General features: G+C 48.1%; 1 protein-coding gene across 1 annotated transcript in view; it reads left to right on the forward strand.

Moving 5' to 3' along the window:
• The first annotated feature begins 9 nt into the window (after positions 1 to 9).
• Positions 10 to 17,500, forward strand: part of LOC306839345 (uncharacterized protein) — a 29,778-nt gene continuing 12,287 nt past the window's right edge. The window contains exons 1-7 of the mRNA XM_079367978.1: positions 10 to 92; positions 2,476 to 2,629; positions 8,625 to 8,750; positions 9,344 to 9,456; positions 12,223 to 12,339; positions 14,156 to 14,316; positions 17,305 to 17,374. Of these exons, the coding sequence (XP_079224104.1) occupies positions 81 to 92; positions 2,476 to 2,629; positions 8,625 to 8,750; positions 9,344 to 9,456; positions 12,223 to 12,339; positions 14,156 to 14,316; positions 17,305 to 17,374 (753 nt within the window). The 5' untranslated portion in view covers positions 10 to 80. The remainder of the gene's footprint in view (positions 93 to 2,475; positions 2,630 to 8,624; positions 8,751 to 9,343; positions 9,457 to 12,222; positions 12,340 to 14,155; positions 14,317 to 17,304; positions 17,375 to 17,500) is intronic.

Below are 17,500 nucleotides of genomic sequence, written 5' to 3' on the forward strand. Positions count from 1 at the left end.
TTTATCGTGGGTTTCACTACGACCTTTACCTGGTGACCAACGGGAGGCACGGGAAGAACATCGACGGCGAGTGGAACGGCATGGTGGGAGAGGTGAGGACTTTGACCTGAGACAGTCAGGAAAAGGTCGTGACCACGCTGAAGCAAAGACGTCAGAGTGAGCGTGTTGTGGGCGACACACAGACTTCCTGTCCTCCACAGTTTAGCAGGCCAGAACACAAACACGCCGTGTTGATGTGGTCGCTGTGACATAAGTCTCTTATTTCCTGCGTACAGTGGCGTCGCCTTCCTTTCTCATCAGCCTTTGTTGTGTTTGTAAAAAAGAGAGTTTGATATGAGAGACCCCGTAAAATTCTTTTTATCCTGCCTGCAATCCTTCAAAGCGACCCAGCGAGAGGATTGGACCCAAATCGAAGGAGAAGACAGGAAATATGGAGGGAGGCTGTCAAACGGATTAGTGCTGGAGAGACTCGGAGAGAGAGATGAGCGAGCGAGCGAGCGAGCGAGCACACAGTGAAACTGTACATGAATGAGCGTCTGTTGGCAGATATTCTGCTGTTTCCATGATGCCAACCCCCCCTGGTGGCTGTTTGTTTTACATGGATTTAGACGGAGGACACAAGTGTGTTTTACTGTCTTTGTGGGGACCAGTCTCAGTTTAAGAAGCTTCTGACCCCATTCTTAGACCCGGTCTAAGAAGGACCCAGTCTTAGAAGGACCCGGTCTAAGAAGGACCCAGTCTTAGAAGGACCCGGTCTAAGAAGGACCCAGTCTTAGAAGGACCCGGTCTAAGAAGGACCCAGTCTTAGAAGGACCCGGTCTAAGAAGGACCCAGTCTTAGAAGGACCCGGTCTAAGAAGGACCCAGTCTTAGAAGGACCCGGTCTAAGAAGGACCCAGTCTTAGAAGGACCCAGTCTTAGAAGGACCCAGTCTAAGAAGGACCCAGTCTTAGAAGGACCCGGTCTAAGAAGGACCCGGTCTTAGAAGGACTTGGTCTTAGAAGGACCCGGTCTAAGAAGGACTCGGTCTTAGAAGGACTTGGTCTTAGAAGGACCTGGTCTTAGATGGACCCGGTCTTAGATGGACCCGGTCTTAGAAGGACTCGGTCTAAGAAGGACTCGATCTTAGAAGGACTCGATCTTAGAAGGACTTGGTCTTAGAAGGACTTGGTCTTAGAAGGACTCGGTCTTAGAAGGACTCGGTCTTAGAAGGACTTGCTCTAAGAAGGACCCGGTCTTAGAAGGACTCGGTCTTAGAAGGACTCGCTCTAAGAAGGACTTGGTCTAAGAAGGACTCGATCTTAGAAGGACCCGGTCTTAGGAGGACTCGGTCTTAGAAGGACTTGGTCTTAGAAGGACTTGGTCTTAGAAGGACCCGGTCTAAGAAGGACCCGGTCTTAGAAGGACTTGGTCTTAGAAGGACTTGGTCTTAGAAGGACTTGGTCTTAGAAGGACCCGGTCTTAGAAGGACTTGGTCTTAGAAGGACCCGGTCTTAGAAGGACTTGGTCTAAGAAGGACCCGGTCTTAGAAGGACTTGGTCTTAGAAGGACCCGGTCTTAGAAGGACTTGGTCTAAGAAGGACCCGGTCTTAGAAGAATGGATTTTCACATGTTCAGTTTTATATTTGAACAGCTGAGGTCCCTCGGATCCTGAAAAAGACCAGTTTGACCGTCACAGTCTCAGACCGGCACCAAGCATCGGGCCTTTTGTCCTCCAGCCTTCACGTCCTCCTCCACCGTGAATCTTTTAAGTGTTGTTTATTCACGTCAGCTGTGAAGCACTTCCTGAACAGGAGCACCTCTTTTAGCTCTTTACGCTTCCCGTCGCAGTTTGAAAAAAACATCACAACGTTTATCGCAATTATTTCTAAAATCTGCTGTGAAATCATTTTAGGCCAAAACAAACAAGTCAGCGAAATTCTGGAGGGACTGCTGATTGGTTTAACCTCAGCCTATCAGGGAAGAGATGGCGTCCTGTGAGTGCGCTCTAAGAATTGTGACTTGAAGAGCGTTTAGAGCGGCGCCTCAGCGGGGGAGGGGGGGGTTCTGTAGAGCCTTTTGTCTTCTACAGGTTTTTGGGACCAGGTCCAGATCCAGGACTTAAACTAATGACTTTGGTCCACCGCCAACATCTCTAACCTCCACGGTCCCTCCGCTTCATCCAATAACCTGTGTTAGCTGTCAGGTGAATCCTCTCACTTCCTCACCTTCTCACCCGCCGGCAGGGGAGCGCCTGGAAAGTTTGACTTTCTACCAACAATGAGGAAGCGTGCGCTCTGAGAGCTTTTCATTCAAAGACTCGTTCTATGAAGGGATCAGAAAGGTCAGGAAGCTTTTCAGCAGCTGAATCAAAGGAAGCATGGAGCTGAACGCTTGATCTCATTTAACCACATTCTTTAACTATGAACTCCTTTGTTGCTTATTTCAGCTGCTTCAGTCCCTCCACACTTCTCACCCGAGGCGTCCTGTTTTTCAGGTGGTGTCCAACAGGGCGGACATGGCCATCGGTTCTCTCACCATAAACGAGGAGCGGTCCGAGGTGGTCGAGTTCTCCGTTCCGTTCGTGGAGACGGGCATCAGCGTCATGGTTTCTCGGAGCAACGGCACCGTGTCTCCTTCTGCGTTCCTTGGTGAGTTACCGGACGGCTCAGAGCGTCAGAAGAAGTGAAGCCTCGTTTAGAGCGCCCCCTGCTGACAGGCTGCAGTAAAGCTCATAAAGCTGCTTCCTTTAAGTGTACAGATGGAACAAAACGTGATTATAAATATTTCTTTAACCTGCTGTGTTGAAGCTTCTCTGACAACAAGGCAGCAGCCAGTATGTCCTCCTTCTAACATCCTGCTCCTGCATGCTCTGTGGTCCATCGTCCTCCATGTTTGTTTTTTCTGAAGTCACGTTTGATCACGTGAGTTTCTGTGAGATCTCGTGTGGTCTCCCGTGTTAAAGATTGTCTTGTGTGTGGTCAGTTTAAAATGATCTGTGATTAGGCGGGCTGGTTCCACAGGACGTGCTCCGGGTTCAGGTCTCTCTCCTGTTTCTGAACTGAAGACAACATGACTGAGTCACCTCGAAGCTGTCGGCTTCCTGGCTTTCTGTCTCTTTGTTACTGAGAGATAATGTTGGAGCCGGAGAATCTTTCTGAATCCACTTTAAAATCCACTCAGAAGGAGAGGCTTGAACTCAGCCTTTCTCTCCTGAAACAAACACTTCCCTGGATACTACAACAGGTCGGAAAGGCAATTGCTTCTACCTTTGAGCAAGGCACCGAACCCCGTTAGCTCCTGTAGCGCTGCTAGGTGGCCAACAGAGATGGTGACTGAAATCTGGCTTTCACAGTTAATCATTCAAACCTCTTTTAGCCATGAGCTGCAGAACACAAGTACAAGATCACAGAGAACTACAAGATCACAGGAAGAACTACAAGATCACAGGAAGAACTACAAGATCACAGGAAGAACTACAAGATCACAGAGAACTACAAGATCACAGGAAGAACTACAAGATCACAGGAAGAACTACAAGATCACAGGAAGAACTACAAGATCACAGAGAACTACAAGATCACAGGAAGAACTACAAGATCACAGGAAGAACTACAAGATCACAGGAAGAACTACAAGATCACAGGAAGAACTACAAGATCACAGAGAACTACAAGATCACAGAGAACTACAAGATCACAGGAAGAACTACAAGATCACAGGAGAACTACAAGATCACAGAGAACTACAAGATCGCAGGAAGAACTACAAGATCACAGGAAGAACTACAAGATCACAGGAAGAACTACAAGATCACAGGAAGAACTACAAGATCACAGGAAGAACTACAAGATCACAGAGAACTACAAGATCACAGGAAGAACTACAAGATCACAGGAGAACTACAAGATCACAGAGAACTACAAGATCGCAGGAAGAACTACAAGATCACAGGAAGAACTACAAGATCACAGGAAGAACTACAAGATCACAGGAAGAACTACAAGATCGCAGGAAGAACTACAAGATCACAGAGAACTACAAGATCACAGAGAACTACAAGATCGCGTGGGGATAAATTTAAAAACATGCTAACAACACGTCTGTGTGTCTGTCTGGATGTTTTGTAGTTCCTTCGGTTCCTGTTTTGACGTCGTCCATGTTTTGTACAGCTTGTGAGGGAAGCTCATTGAGCTGCTAATCAGCAGCGTTGATGATTTGATGTCCTTTAATGTGAAGATGTGGGTCTTTGAGGGGGCGGAGAAGAGTTCAACAATGGCTCCTGATAAATTACATAAGCCCACACAATGTGCTGCATGATCCTGGGTTATGTAACAGGCCTTTAGTCTCACACTCAAGGATCACACTCATAACTTTGAACCGCTCGAGCTTTACATTCAGCAGGTCAGCTGATGGCCTCTCAGGAGATATCTCCTCTGGATGTACAAATCTGCTTATTCCAGACAAGCAGAGAGAGGGAGCGTGAGAGAGAGCGAGCTGGAGGCGGAGGAACATTAAAACAGATAAAGAATGTGACAGAGAGATGAAGAGAGGCAGAGTGTTGTCAAGCACCCATCCAAACAAACGGCCATGCAGAGGTTGAGCCTCTTTGATCGAGAGAGCCATAAAACAGCTTCTGATATTTTCAGATGTTGCAGCGGCTGCTTGACACACTGCTCTGTGTGTGTGTGTGTGTGTGTGTGTGTGTGTGTGTGTGTGTGTGTGTGTGTGTGTGAGAGTATAAATGAGAAGTAAACCTGCGACCAATTGGCCCGTTTGCACACAGCTCCGTCTCAGGCTGCTACGTCTTTAAACCCTCCATCTGTGCTGAGAATCTGCTCCTGTCAATATGTTCTGATACAGTCACAGCACAAAGTCTCTTTGAACTTTCGACCTCCCTCAAAGCTTCGTGGACCGAGACGAGGCGAGACCGAAAAAATGAATGCTGGGAAAATTTGCAGTAAATTGAGAAATGACAATAACTCCAAGAGCTTGAAAAAGGCTTTGAGTCGTCAGAAGGCTTGACAAGTGCTCTTCGCTCCATCGACCATATAAACGCTGCTCTGATTTGAAAGTGTCGGCTCCTGCAGTGTCTCGTTGTCTCCCTCCGTAGACCTGATCTGTTCCTCGCACTCCTTCAGGGATCTGTTTCACACTCGCAGCGCTGCAGGAGAACATCCATCCGTCTGTCAGAGGACATTTAGGAGACAATGTGAGACACGTCACGCTTGGAAGGAGGTGTGTGTGTGTGTGTGTGTGTGTGTGTGTGTGTGTGTGTGTGTGTGTGTGTGTGTGTGTGTGTGTGTGTGTGTGTGTGTGTGTGTGTGTGTGTGTGTGTGTGTGTGTGTGTGTGTGTGTGTGTGTGTGTGTGTGTGTGTGTGTGTGTGTGTGTGTGTGTGTGTGTGTGTGTGTGTGTGTGTGTGTGTGTGTGTGTGTGTGCCATCACTCATCCTGGTGATTCAGAAATAAAAGCCTCGAACGAACGAGTGCAGCGAAACTCTCTGAACAAATAACCAACTGGTGCTTGAGTACGAGCGGGCGGGGAGTTTGTGTGGACGCCACCTCCGCCCGGGGTCGTTTACTGAACACGTGACTTTGACTTGTGGTGATGTGGGTTTGGACCTGAATCTGTTCCCTTCACATGAGGCTTCTCTGGTTCGTGGTGGCTTCCTGCGTTGTGTGTGCATCATCAGCTCCTGTGGTCATGTGTTCCATATGGAGGCAGCGCGCTGTGACTACAGGCCATCCGCTCGTCCCTGTGTTGATGGAAGTGCAGCTCGCTGTCCTTGTCTCGTCCCTGCTGCTGTGCGGAGCAGAGCGAGCATGTTGGCGAGCATGTTGGCGAGCAAAATGAATAAGTAACGCCGTCGCTTGAGTCTGAAATGGCTGCTGAAGCGTCCTTGAGGAAGGGCATCTAAACCTCATTAGCCCCGACCTCGACCCGCCATCTGCCCCAGTGGATCCGCTCGCCGCCACCAGAAGCCGACTCACGAGGACGCCGTGACTTCACTTAACTTTGGTGTTTAATCACAGGTGTAAAATAGAAGACAGTGTTTGCACGCTGCCTCGGACTGAAGGACACGAGTCACCTCGTCAACATTTAGGAACAATACTGCGTCCAGTCAGCAGGGGGAGCTCTAAATACTTTGGCTTCACTTACAGGCGGCTGTCTCTCTGACTGTCATGGCGTCCATGACTCAGACGCTGATTTCTCTCCCTGGATGTTTAACTGTTTGAAGCCGCCTGAAAAACCGCCACAATGACCCACCTGTCAGTTAACTCAGCCACGCCCACAAATTGCTGAGTCGGTACCTGTAACCCTGCACCTGCACGGACGCTTCTGGCTGCTCAGTCAGGAACAATGACTTCCTCACTTTGGGAAGAGGGTTCAGAAAAGGATCCTGGAGCCTGTCGGCGACGGCGTGTCGGCGACGGCGTGTCGGCGACGGCGTGTCGGCGACGGCGTGTCGGCGACAGCGTGTTGGATTGAGCATGAAAAGAAGAGTGCATGTTTCTGACACGTCATCAAATGGATGGTTTTATGAGGGAGCATTGGTTCTGATTCAGACCCCACAGTGAGCTCTGCTGGTCCCTCTCAGTCCTCCTGACTCTTCGAGGCCTCACGGTCCTGCAGCCTGGCGGTTTGTCTCCCCCCCCCCCCCCCCCTCTCTTCCTGGATGTAACACTGAGAGACGAAGGTGTTGATGAGTGGGCCCGGCAGCGCGGCCCGGCAGCGCGGCTCGTCTCTGCGGCGCTGTTTGATTAGTGTTACAGCTGCTGCTGCTGTCGACAGAAAAGCCCCGCTCATTTGGCACATCTCCCAAGTCTGGGCTTGTTAGACTTGTACCTGTGACTTGAGGAAGGCGCCTCCACAGCCTCCACCCAAAGGTGTTCACCTCGTCTGTCAGAGTGCATCTGTTCCACAGCTACTAAAAACACTCGTTTCTAAGAGTGAAGTCAGAGTCACTCATTTCCTCTAGATCCACTTTTTAAGAAACTGTCTTTAGGTCCTGACAGAACTTAATAACTCAGGTTCTCTGAAAAAGGAACAAAGTAAATCCATCATCTGTATCAGTTTGTAAGTCTGTAAAAACTTCAACCAATGTCTGCCACGAGGTCCCAATCTGATGAACCAATCACAGGCCTCCCTGTCTCCCTGCTCTCTGATGAACCAATCACAGGCCTCCCTGTCTCCCTGCTCTCTGATGAACCAATCACAGGCCTCCCTGTCTCCCTGCTCTCTGATGAACCAATCACAGGCCTCCCTGTCTCCCTGCTCTCTGATGAACCAATCACAGCCTCCCTGTCTCCCTGCTCTCTGATGAACCAATCACAGCCTCCCTGTCTCCCTGCTCTCTGATGAACCAATCACAGGCCTGCCTGTCTCCCTGCTCTCTGATGAACCAATCACAGGCCTGCCTGTCTCCCTGCTCTCTGATGAACCAATCACAGCATCCCTGTCTCCCTGCTCTCTGATGAACCAATCACAGGCCTGCCTGTCTCCCTGCTCTCTGATGAACCAATCACAGCCTCCCTGTCTCCCTGCTCTCTGATGAACCAATCACAGGCCTGCCTGTCTCCCTGCTCTCTGATGAACCAATCACAGGCCTCCCTGTCTCCCTGCTCTCTGATGAACCAATCACAGGCCTCCCTGTCTCCCTGCTCTCTGATGAACCAATCACAGCCTCCCTGTCTCCCTGCTCTCTGATGAACCAATCACAGCCTCCCTGTCTCCCTGCTCTCTGATGAACCAATCACAGGCCTGCCTGTCTCCCTGCTCTCTGATGAACCAATCACAGGCCTGCCTGTCTCCCTGCTCTCTGATGAACCAATCACAGCATCCCTGTCTCCCTGCTCTCTGATGAACCAATCACAGGCCTGCCTGTCTCCCTGCTCTCTGATGAACCAATCACAGCCTCCCTGTCTCCCTGCTCTCTGATGAACCAATCACAGCCTCCCTGTCTCCCTGCTCTCTGATAACCAATCACAGCCTCCCTGTCTCCCTGCTCTCTGATGAACCAATCACAGCATCCCTGTCTCCCTGCTCTCTGATGAACCAATCACAGCCTCCCTGTCTCCCTGCTCTCTGATGAACCAATCACAGCCTCCCTGTCTCCCTGCTCTCTGATGAACCAATCACAGCCTCCCTGTCTCCCTGCTCTCTGATGAACCAATCACAGCCTCCCTGTCTCCCTGCTCTCTGATGAACCAATCACAGCCTCCCTGTCTCCCTGCTCTCTGATGAACCAATCACAGGCCTCCCTGTCTCCCTCTGTCTCTTGAGTTCATGCTGTTTACTTCTGATGAGAGGTTAGACGATGTTTCTACACGATGAAGAGATGAGAAGAATAACACTGAAAATGTTTCTTTGTTGAAGGGAGGTCAGAGGTCAGATCGTTTGTTGTGTCACTTTACAGATGAGTGGCACATTTCTCTAACGTGTGTGTGTGTGTGTGTGTGTGTGTGTGTGTGTGTGTGTGTGTGTGTGTGTGTGTGTGTGTGTGTGTGTGTGTGTGTGTGTGTGTGTGTGTGTGTGTGTGTGTGTGTGTGTGTGTGTGTGTGTGTGTGTGTGTGTGTGTGTGTGTGTGTGTGTGTGTGTGTGTGTGTGTGTGTGTGTGTGTGTGTGTGTGTGTGTGTGTGTTGCAGAGCCCTACAGCCCAGCCGTGTGGGTGATGATGTTTGTCATGTGCCTGTCGGTGGTGGCTGTCACCGTCTTCATCTTCGAGTTCTTCAGCCCCGTCGGATACAACCGCAGCCTGCAGAGCGCCAAAAGTAAGATCCAGTCACTCCGGCATCGGCACGCCAATCAAGCCCTCCGCCGCCGCTCATTTCACAGCATTATTAGCGAGCTGTCACTTTGTCACTTATGTAAGCGAGAGGGGGCTGATTTGAGAAGGGCGTTTGCTCAAATTATGCAAAGTGTCGTGGCTTTTTCTTTTTTTCTGCACATGAGTCAAAACAATCACTCGGCGCCCACGAAGCCGCCTTTTTGTTTTGATTGAAAGAGCGGCTGACGGCGCGCTGGTGGTTGGTTTTGACAGTTGAACGGTTCTCGTCAGTGCGTCATTAACTCAACTGCTCCTGAGTGCAGCTTCTTTCCACATACTTATTAAAAAGTGTGACTCATTACTTTCTAATAAAGGAACACAAGCAGGCTCCAGTCGAGTCGGGGTGACAGCTCTGAAACAAACTGAGATGAAGTCACACACAGTTCGTTTTGATTCACGGCCCCTGGTTGGACCTTCATACACAGAGTGCTCAACATGTGAATGTGATGATCTTATCTTTACTGGAAAATGATGAGTAAATCTATCTGTAGTATTAACGGGGTGAAGAAGTCACTCTCTCTCTTTCTCTCCCCTCAGAGTCAGGTGGTTCAAAGTTCACGATCGGGAAGTCTGTGTGGCTGCTGTGGGCGCTGGTCTTCAATAACTCTGTGCCTGTGGAGAATCCCAGAGGAACCACCAGCAAGATCATGGTAATCACTGGTCCTGATTGATTCTCTGATCAGCTGATTGACCTGCGTGATTGTTTCGTTTACGTCGTAGTTGGACAACCAGCCAACCGTGAGCGTGAATCATTGACTGATATTCAGCATGGTTGTCTTCTTCCTCATTTACATCGATGTATATCTATTTTACAGTCTGCTTTGGATCTGCATCATGATTCTGTCTTATTAACATCCAGGATGCTGCTCAGGTTTCACTCAAAGAGGAAGGCTAGCTTAAATGCTATAAGCAGGATTCATTCATATCAATTAACAACTGAATGCTGATGATGAACAAGCAGGCACAAAGCAAGTGGACTCTATACATGACGAGCAGGTGGATGGATGATAGATGGATGGATGGTTGGATGGATGATGGATGGATGGTTGGATGGATGATGGATGATGGATGGATGGTTGGATGGATGGATGATGGATGGATGGATGATGGATGATGGATGATGGATGGATGATGGATGGATGGATGGATGGATGGATGGATGATGGATGGATGGATGATGGATGGATGATGGATGGATGGATGATGGATGGATGGATGGTTGGATGGATGATGGATGCATGGATGATGGATGGATGGATGGATGATGGATGGATGGATGGATGATGGATGGATGATGGATGGATGGATGATGGATGGATGGTTGGATGGATGGATGGATGGTTGGATGCATGGATGATGGATGGATGGATGATGGATGGATGGATGATGGATGGATGGATGGATGATGGATGGATGGATGGATGGATGGATGGATGATGGATGGATGATGGATGGATGATGGGTGGATGATGGATGGATGGATGGTTGGATGGATGGATGGATGATGGATGGATGGTTGGATGGATGGATGGATGGTTGGATGCATGGATGATGGATGGATGGATGATGGATGGATGGATGATGGATGGATGGATGGATGGATGGATGGATGATGGATGGATGATGGATGGATGATGGGTGGATGATGGATGGATGGATGGTTGGATGGATGGATGGATGGATGATGGATGGATGGATGGATGATGGATGGATGATGGGTGGATGATGGATGGATGGATGGTTGGATGGATGGATGGATGGTTGGATCCATGGATGATGGATGGTTGGATGGATGGATGGTTGGATGGATGGATGGATGGATGGATGGATGGATGGATGATGGATGGTTGGATGGATGGATGGTTGGATGGATGGATGGATGGATGGATGGTTGGATGGATGGATGGTTGGATGGATGGTTGGATGGATGGATGGATGGATGGTTGGATGCATGGATGATGGATGGGTGGTTTTCATAAAAAATAGAACTAGCAGTCTTCATCAGCGGCTGCATTCAGTTCAGGTGTTTTTAGCCTCTTGTTTCTAGCTGGGTGTTTTTTTTTTCTACCTGCTGTTTGTCTCTCACCCCGTGAGGAAGAGAGAAAGTCCTCCGTAGACCTGCCTTCATCGTGTTTACAGACGAGCTGATGTATCCCAGTATAACTTCGAGTATGAGATCAGTTTAAATGTTAGTTTATTTAGACTCTTCGTTCCTTCATTATTTACACCTGATTAAACTACGTCAGGGTCATCACTGTCCATCCCAGCATGCACTGGGGGAATATCTGACTGTATTAATGACATCAGTCAGCTGGAGGGTGATTGGATCAGGAGTCCAGCCTCCCGCCCTCCTGTTAGAACTGATCCGCCTGCTGGAGCCTCATTGGACCATTTCATCCTCAGTCACTGAGACTGCTGTGTTTTTTTTAATGATGCCTCAGTGGCCAGGAGTATGAGCGTTCATTTTTCATCTCATTCATTAGGAAAATTATGCAAATAAACTTTTGGCAGAGCACGGAGGAAGCAAATAGCCCCGTTCATCACAAACTCAGTTTCTCCAAGCACAGTGATCAGCCATGCAGCGTCTCACAGTAACAAGGACCCACCTTCTGAACAGGTGCACATCTTTATACTAGGTAGGATTTTATATGTACTGCAATAATGTGGGTCAGCTCGAGTCATTCAGGCAACAATTCAACACGTGTTAATTATGAGTCAATAGCACTAAAAGCAAACGGGCGTGACACGTGAAGGTCCTGCTCTCCAGGTTTCTAAAGGTGTTTTTAAAGCTAAATGTAGCTAACAGATAATGATAGCAATAAAAAGGCAACAGGGAATGACCTAACGAGGACGCCTGGCGCTCCTCTACCTCTCCATTATTCTGAAAAAAAAGTGATCCACAGTGTTGCACTCTGGGACATTTCCCTTTCATGACCACGAACACGCACGCTGTGCTGTCACTTTAGTTGACCCATTACTGCAGCACAGGAGGTTGCAGAATATGAGGCGACACAAGTGATGCATCACTTCTCTTGTCTTAGAGCGATGGAGCTCAGCGGCGTGGTTCCCCATAGCTGCTGTGATTATTAGCCATGATGTCACCACCATCACAGGTAGACGTTAGTCCCGCCCTCATCTTCCCCAGAGACGTTACAGCTCTGTATTTCCCTTCTGAACAGGAACATCCGATGACGCACAAATCTTCATTTTGCATCATCGAAGGCTGCTGAGGTTAGCGGGGGTGAAGCTAGGTTGCTAGTTCTTCTTGTTTTGGGTGGGTTGCACTAAAGCTACAGGCCTATCACAGATCAGTGGGCGGGACCTCACGCCCAGAATCGAAACATAACGTCCGCCATGTTGCTTGGAAGCTAGGTTAACAGTCTCTGCTATTCTTCCTCCTCTTCCTCCTCCATCAGGTGCTGGTCTGGGCCTTCTTCGCTGTCATCTTCCTGGCCTCCTACACTGCCAACCTGGCTGCCTTCATGATCCAGGAAGAATACATCGACACAGTGTCAGGGCTGTCTGACAAGAAGGTACAGAGAGGGAGAAAATCCGCTATGTAGGGACGCAAGGATGGATGGATGGTCAGAAAGCTGGATGAAAAGATGGCTTTATGGATGGATGGAATAATGGATAAATGCATTTGGTGATTGATGGATGGATGAGGATGGATGGCTATCCGTCAAAAAGGTAGAGTATGGAAAATGAGGAATGTAGGGACGGAAGGATGGATGGCTCGATGGATGATGCATTAGAGATGGACGATGGATGGATGAGGATGGATGGATGGAGGGATGGATACAATAGAGATGGATGGAGGATGGATGGATGGATGATGATGGATGGATGGATGATGGATGGATGGATGATGGATGGATGATGGATGGATGATGGATGGATGGATGATGGATGATGGATGGATGGATGATGGATGGATGGATGATGGATGGATGGATGATGGATGGATGATGGATGGATGATGGATGGATGGATGATGGATGGATGATGGATGGATGGATGATGGATGGATGGATGATGGATGGATGGATGATGGATGGATGGATGAGGATGGATGGATGGAGGGATGGATACAATAGAGATGGATGGAGGATGGATGGATGGATGATGATGGATGGATGGATGATGGATGGATGGATGATGGATGGATGATGGATGGATGATGGATGGATGGATGATGGATGGATGGATGATGGATGGATGGATGATGGATGGATGATGGATGGATGATGGATGGATGGATGATGGATGGATGATGGATGGATGATGGATGGATGATGCATGATGAATGGATGGATGATGGATGATGGATGGATGGATGATGGATGATGGATGGATGATGGATGGATGGATGGATGGATGGATGGATGATGGATGGATGGTGGATGGATGGATGGATGATGGATGGATGATGGATGGATGATGGATGGATGGATGGATGGATGATGGATGGATGGATGGATGATGGATGGATGATGGATGGATGGATGGATGGATGATGGATGGATGGATGATGGATGGATGGATGGATGGATGATGGATGGATGGATGGATGATGGATGGATGGATGGATGATGGATGGATGATGGATGGATGATGGATGGATGGATGGATGGATGATGGATGGATGGATGATGGATGGATGGATGGATGGATGATGGATGGATGATGGATGGATGGATGATGGATGGATGATGGATGGATGGATGATGGATGGATGATGGATGGATGGATGATGGATGGATGGATGGATGATGGATGGATGGATGGATGATGGATGGATGATGGATGGATGGATGATGGATGGATGATGGATGGATGGATGATGGATGGATGGATGGATGATGGATGGATGGATGGATGGATGATGGATGGATGATGGATGGATGGATGGATGGATGGTTGGATGGATGGATGGATGGATGCATGGATGGATGGATGATGGATGGATGGATGGATGGATGGATGGATGGATGGATGATGGATGGATGGATGATGGATGGATGGATGGATGGATGCATTTGGCCAGATGGGCTGATAGATGAAGAGAAGGAAATGTGGCTTCTTGTGGTATTGATGATTTGGCAGAACACCGCTCAGCCTCTCTGTCTCCCACTGTTCTTTTATGTCTCAGTGCAGTTTCAGAAGACACCACAAAACTGCATCCTGCTGCAGAGACACTTTAAAGCCTTGTCTGTTTTATGGCTCCCCCCTCAGCTCTTCAGCAAACTGCTGCACAGAGAGGACGCTCTTTGAACGTGTACAGTCTCTGAGGCAGGGATCAGCTCGCATCGTTTTAACCTCCGCCCACCTCTGCTTTCCCTCGTACAGTTCCAGCATCCGACGGAGCAGTATCCCCCTCTGCGATTCGGCACGGTGCCAAACGGCAGCACCGAGGAGAACATTCGCTCCAACTATCCAAACATGCACCAGTACATGATCCGCAACAACCAGAAGGGCGTGGAGGAGGCCATCGACAACCTCAAGACCGGGTACGTTCAGACACCTCCGTCTAAAAGACTGTGATGATTCGTAGTACTGTCTGCTATAGCTGTGGTTTGTCCTGACTCAGAATCTGCTTGGGTCTCTTCTGGATGCAAGCTAGCCGATATCGGCGGGGGAAATTCCATTTCAGTCTCCAGAACTTCTTAAACTTTCAACTGCATATTAAAACAGTCAATTACAACTCTTTAATTAGGCATTTGACATTTTATAAACCCCGATTGTTCCAAAGTCTACTGAGGGACCTGTCATTAAAAACCTCTTCTGAGCACGCCGGACAGTTAGTGGAGGAGAATGAATAAAACAGACACACATGCTAACGTACAGTGAGGCAGCATCCGCAGACTGTCATCATCTTTGGTGAGAAAAAGTGCTTCATTCCTCCTGAACTCTGAACGTCAGAACTACAAAAAACAGCCCAAGCTTCAAACAGCCTCTCGTCTCTCTCCACCTGTTAGCTCATCCATGTTTCCCGCCTCAGGTGGCTGAGCCAACCGTTGTAACCTGTGCAGCCTCATTAGCATCACGGCTACGAGACGAGGAGGAGAGAGAGCAGTACTCTTAAATAAAACATGGTAGCAGCTCGCCGCAGTGCGGGGGGGGGGGGGGGGGGGACACACCGCCATCTCAGCACTCGGGCGCCGTTTATCAGCCTGTTGGACCACAGAGTACACAAAGCACAAGTCATAAACTCTGCACTCGCTCATCCTGTTTGGAGTGGGAGGAAAGGCGGCGGGGGGAGGGGGGGGTCATTTAGTGCAGATGTGGGTTCAAATGTTTAATGGGACACACACACACACACACACACACACAGTCTTTAACAGATCTGACGTAGCGTGTTATTAAAACTCCCATGATGCATTCCTCTCTATCATCCTGCTTGTTCCTCTTCTCTCATTATGTGCAGTTTATCTTCCCTGCAGTCGCTCTCATCCTCACATTATTTACAGAGGTAACATTAGTTTGAGCAGCATCGAGATTCCCGTTTGATTAAGCTGCCAAATGTCACCTCTCCATCTCCCCCAGACTGTTCAGACTGTGTGTGAATGTTCAGAGATGTGTGTGAATGTTCAGACTGTGTGAATGTTCAGACTGTGTGAATGTTCAGACTATGTGAATGTTCAGACTGTGTGTGAATGTTCAGACTATGTGAATGTTCAGACTGTGTGTGAATGTTCAGACTGTGTGTGAATGTTCAGACTGTGTGAATGTTCAGACTGTGTGAATGTTCAGACTGTGTGTGAATGTTCAGACTGTGTGTGAATGTTCAGACTGTGTGTGAATGTTCAGACTGTGTGAATGTTCAGACTGTGTGTGAATGTTCAGACTGTGTGAATGTTCAGACTGTGTGAATGTTCAGACTGTGTGTGAATGTTCAGACTGTGTGTGAATGTTCAGACTGTGTGAATGTTCAGACTGTGTGTGAATGTTCAGACTGTGTGAATGTTCAGACTGTGTGTGAATGTTCAGACAGTTGTGAATGTTCAGACTGTGTGTGAATGTTCAGACTGTGTGTGAATATTCAGACTGTGTGTGAATGTTCAGACTGTGTGTGAATGTTCAGACTGTGTGTGAATGTTCAGACTGTGTGAATATTCAGACTGTGTGAATGTTCAGACTGTGTGAATGTTCAGACTGTGTGAATATTCAGACTGTGTGAATGTTCAGACTGTGTGAATGTTTAGACTGTGTGAATATTCAGACTGTGTGTGAATGTTCAGACTATGTGTGAATGTTCAGACTGTGTGTGAATGTTCAGACTGTGTGAATGTTCAGACTGTGTGAATATTCAGACTGTGTGTGAATGTTCAGACTGTGTGTGAATGTTCAGACTGTGTGAATATTCAGACTGTGTGTGAATGTTCAGACTGTGTGTGAATGTTCAGACTGTGTGAATATTCAGACTGTGTGTGAATGTTCAGACTGTGTGTGAATGTTCAGACTGTGTGAATGTTCAGACTGTGTGTGAATGTTCAGACTGTGTGAATGTTCAGACTGTGTGTGAATGTTCAGACTGTGTGAATATTCAGACTGTGTGAATGTTCAGACTGTGTGAATATTCAGACTGTGTGAATGTTCAGACTGTGTGTGAATGTTCAGACTGTGTGTGAATGTTCAGACTGTGTGAATGTTCAGACTGTGTGTGAATGTTCAGACTGTGTGAATGTTCAGACTGTGTGTGAATGTTCAGACTGTGTGAATGTTCAGACTGTGTGAATGTTCAGACTGTGTGTGAATGTTCAGACTGTGTGAATGTTCAGACTGTGTGAATGTTCAGACTGTGTGTGAATGTTCAGACTGTGTGAATATTCAGACTGTGTGTGAATGTTCAGACTGTGTGTGAATGTTCAGACTGTGTGAATATTCAGACTGTGTGTGAATGTTCAGACTGTGTGTGAATGTTCAGACTGTGTGAATGTTCAGACTGTGTGTGAATGTTCAGACTGTGTGAATGTTCAGACTGTGTGTGAATGTTCAGACTGTGTGAATATTCAGACTGTGTGAATGTTCAGACTGTGTGAATATTCAGACTGTGTGAATGTTCAGACTGTGTGTGAATGTTCAGACTGTGTGAATGTTCAGACTGTGTGTGAATGTTCAGACTGTGTGAATGTTCAGACTGTGTGTGAATGTTCAGACTGTGTGAATGTTCAGACTGTGTGAATGTTCAGACTGTGTGTGAATGTTCAGACTGTGTGAATGTTCAGACTGTGTGAATGTTCAGACTATGTGTGAATGTTCAGGGATGTGAGGGCAGGTGAACTTTCTCACACGTTCATCCTCGGTGTGAGCTGTCTCAGTCTTTGAACAGAGTCCTCTCTCATCAGGTGAACAATCGTTGTCCTTGTTTGTGTTTTAGAAAGTGGCCGTGTCAGCTCGGGTTTATCCATCATGTCTGTCGCTCTGCACTCCCTCTGTCCTCATTTAGCTCCAGGTCAATGATTCCTCATTTTCCCGCCTCCTTACTTCCCTGGCAGGAAACTGGATGCCTTCATTTATGACGCCGCGGTGCTGAACTACATGGCCAGAAAGGATGAGGGCTGCAAGGTAAGAAATGGATCTGCACTGTGCTCAGAGTCAGGGACAGCTCCGAGTCCTGCAGAGTCAGACTCAGGGACAGCTCCGAGTCCTGCAGAGTCAGACTCAGGGACAGCTCCGAGTCCTGCAGAGTCA

Source organism: Symphodus melops (genome assembly GCF_947650265.1).
Source record: "Symphodus melops genome assembly, chromosome: 18".
Lineage (NCBI taxonomy): Eukaryota > Metazoa > Chordata > Actinopteri > Labriformes > Labridae > Symphodus > Symphodus melops.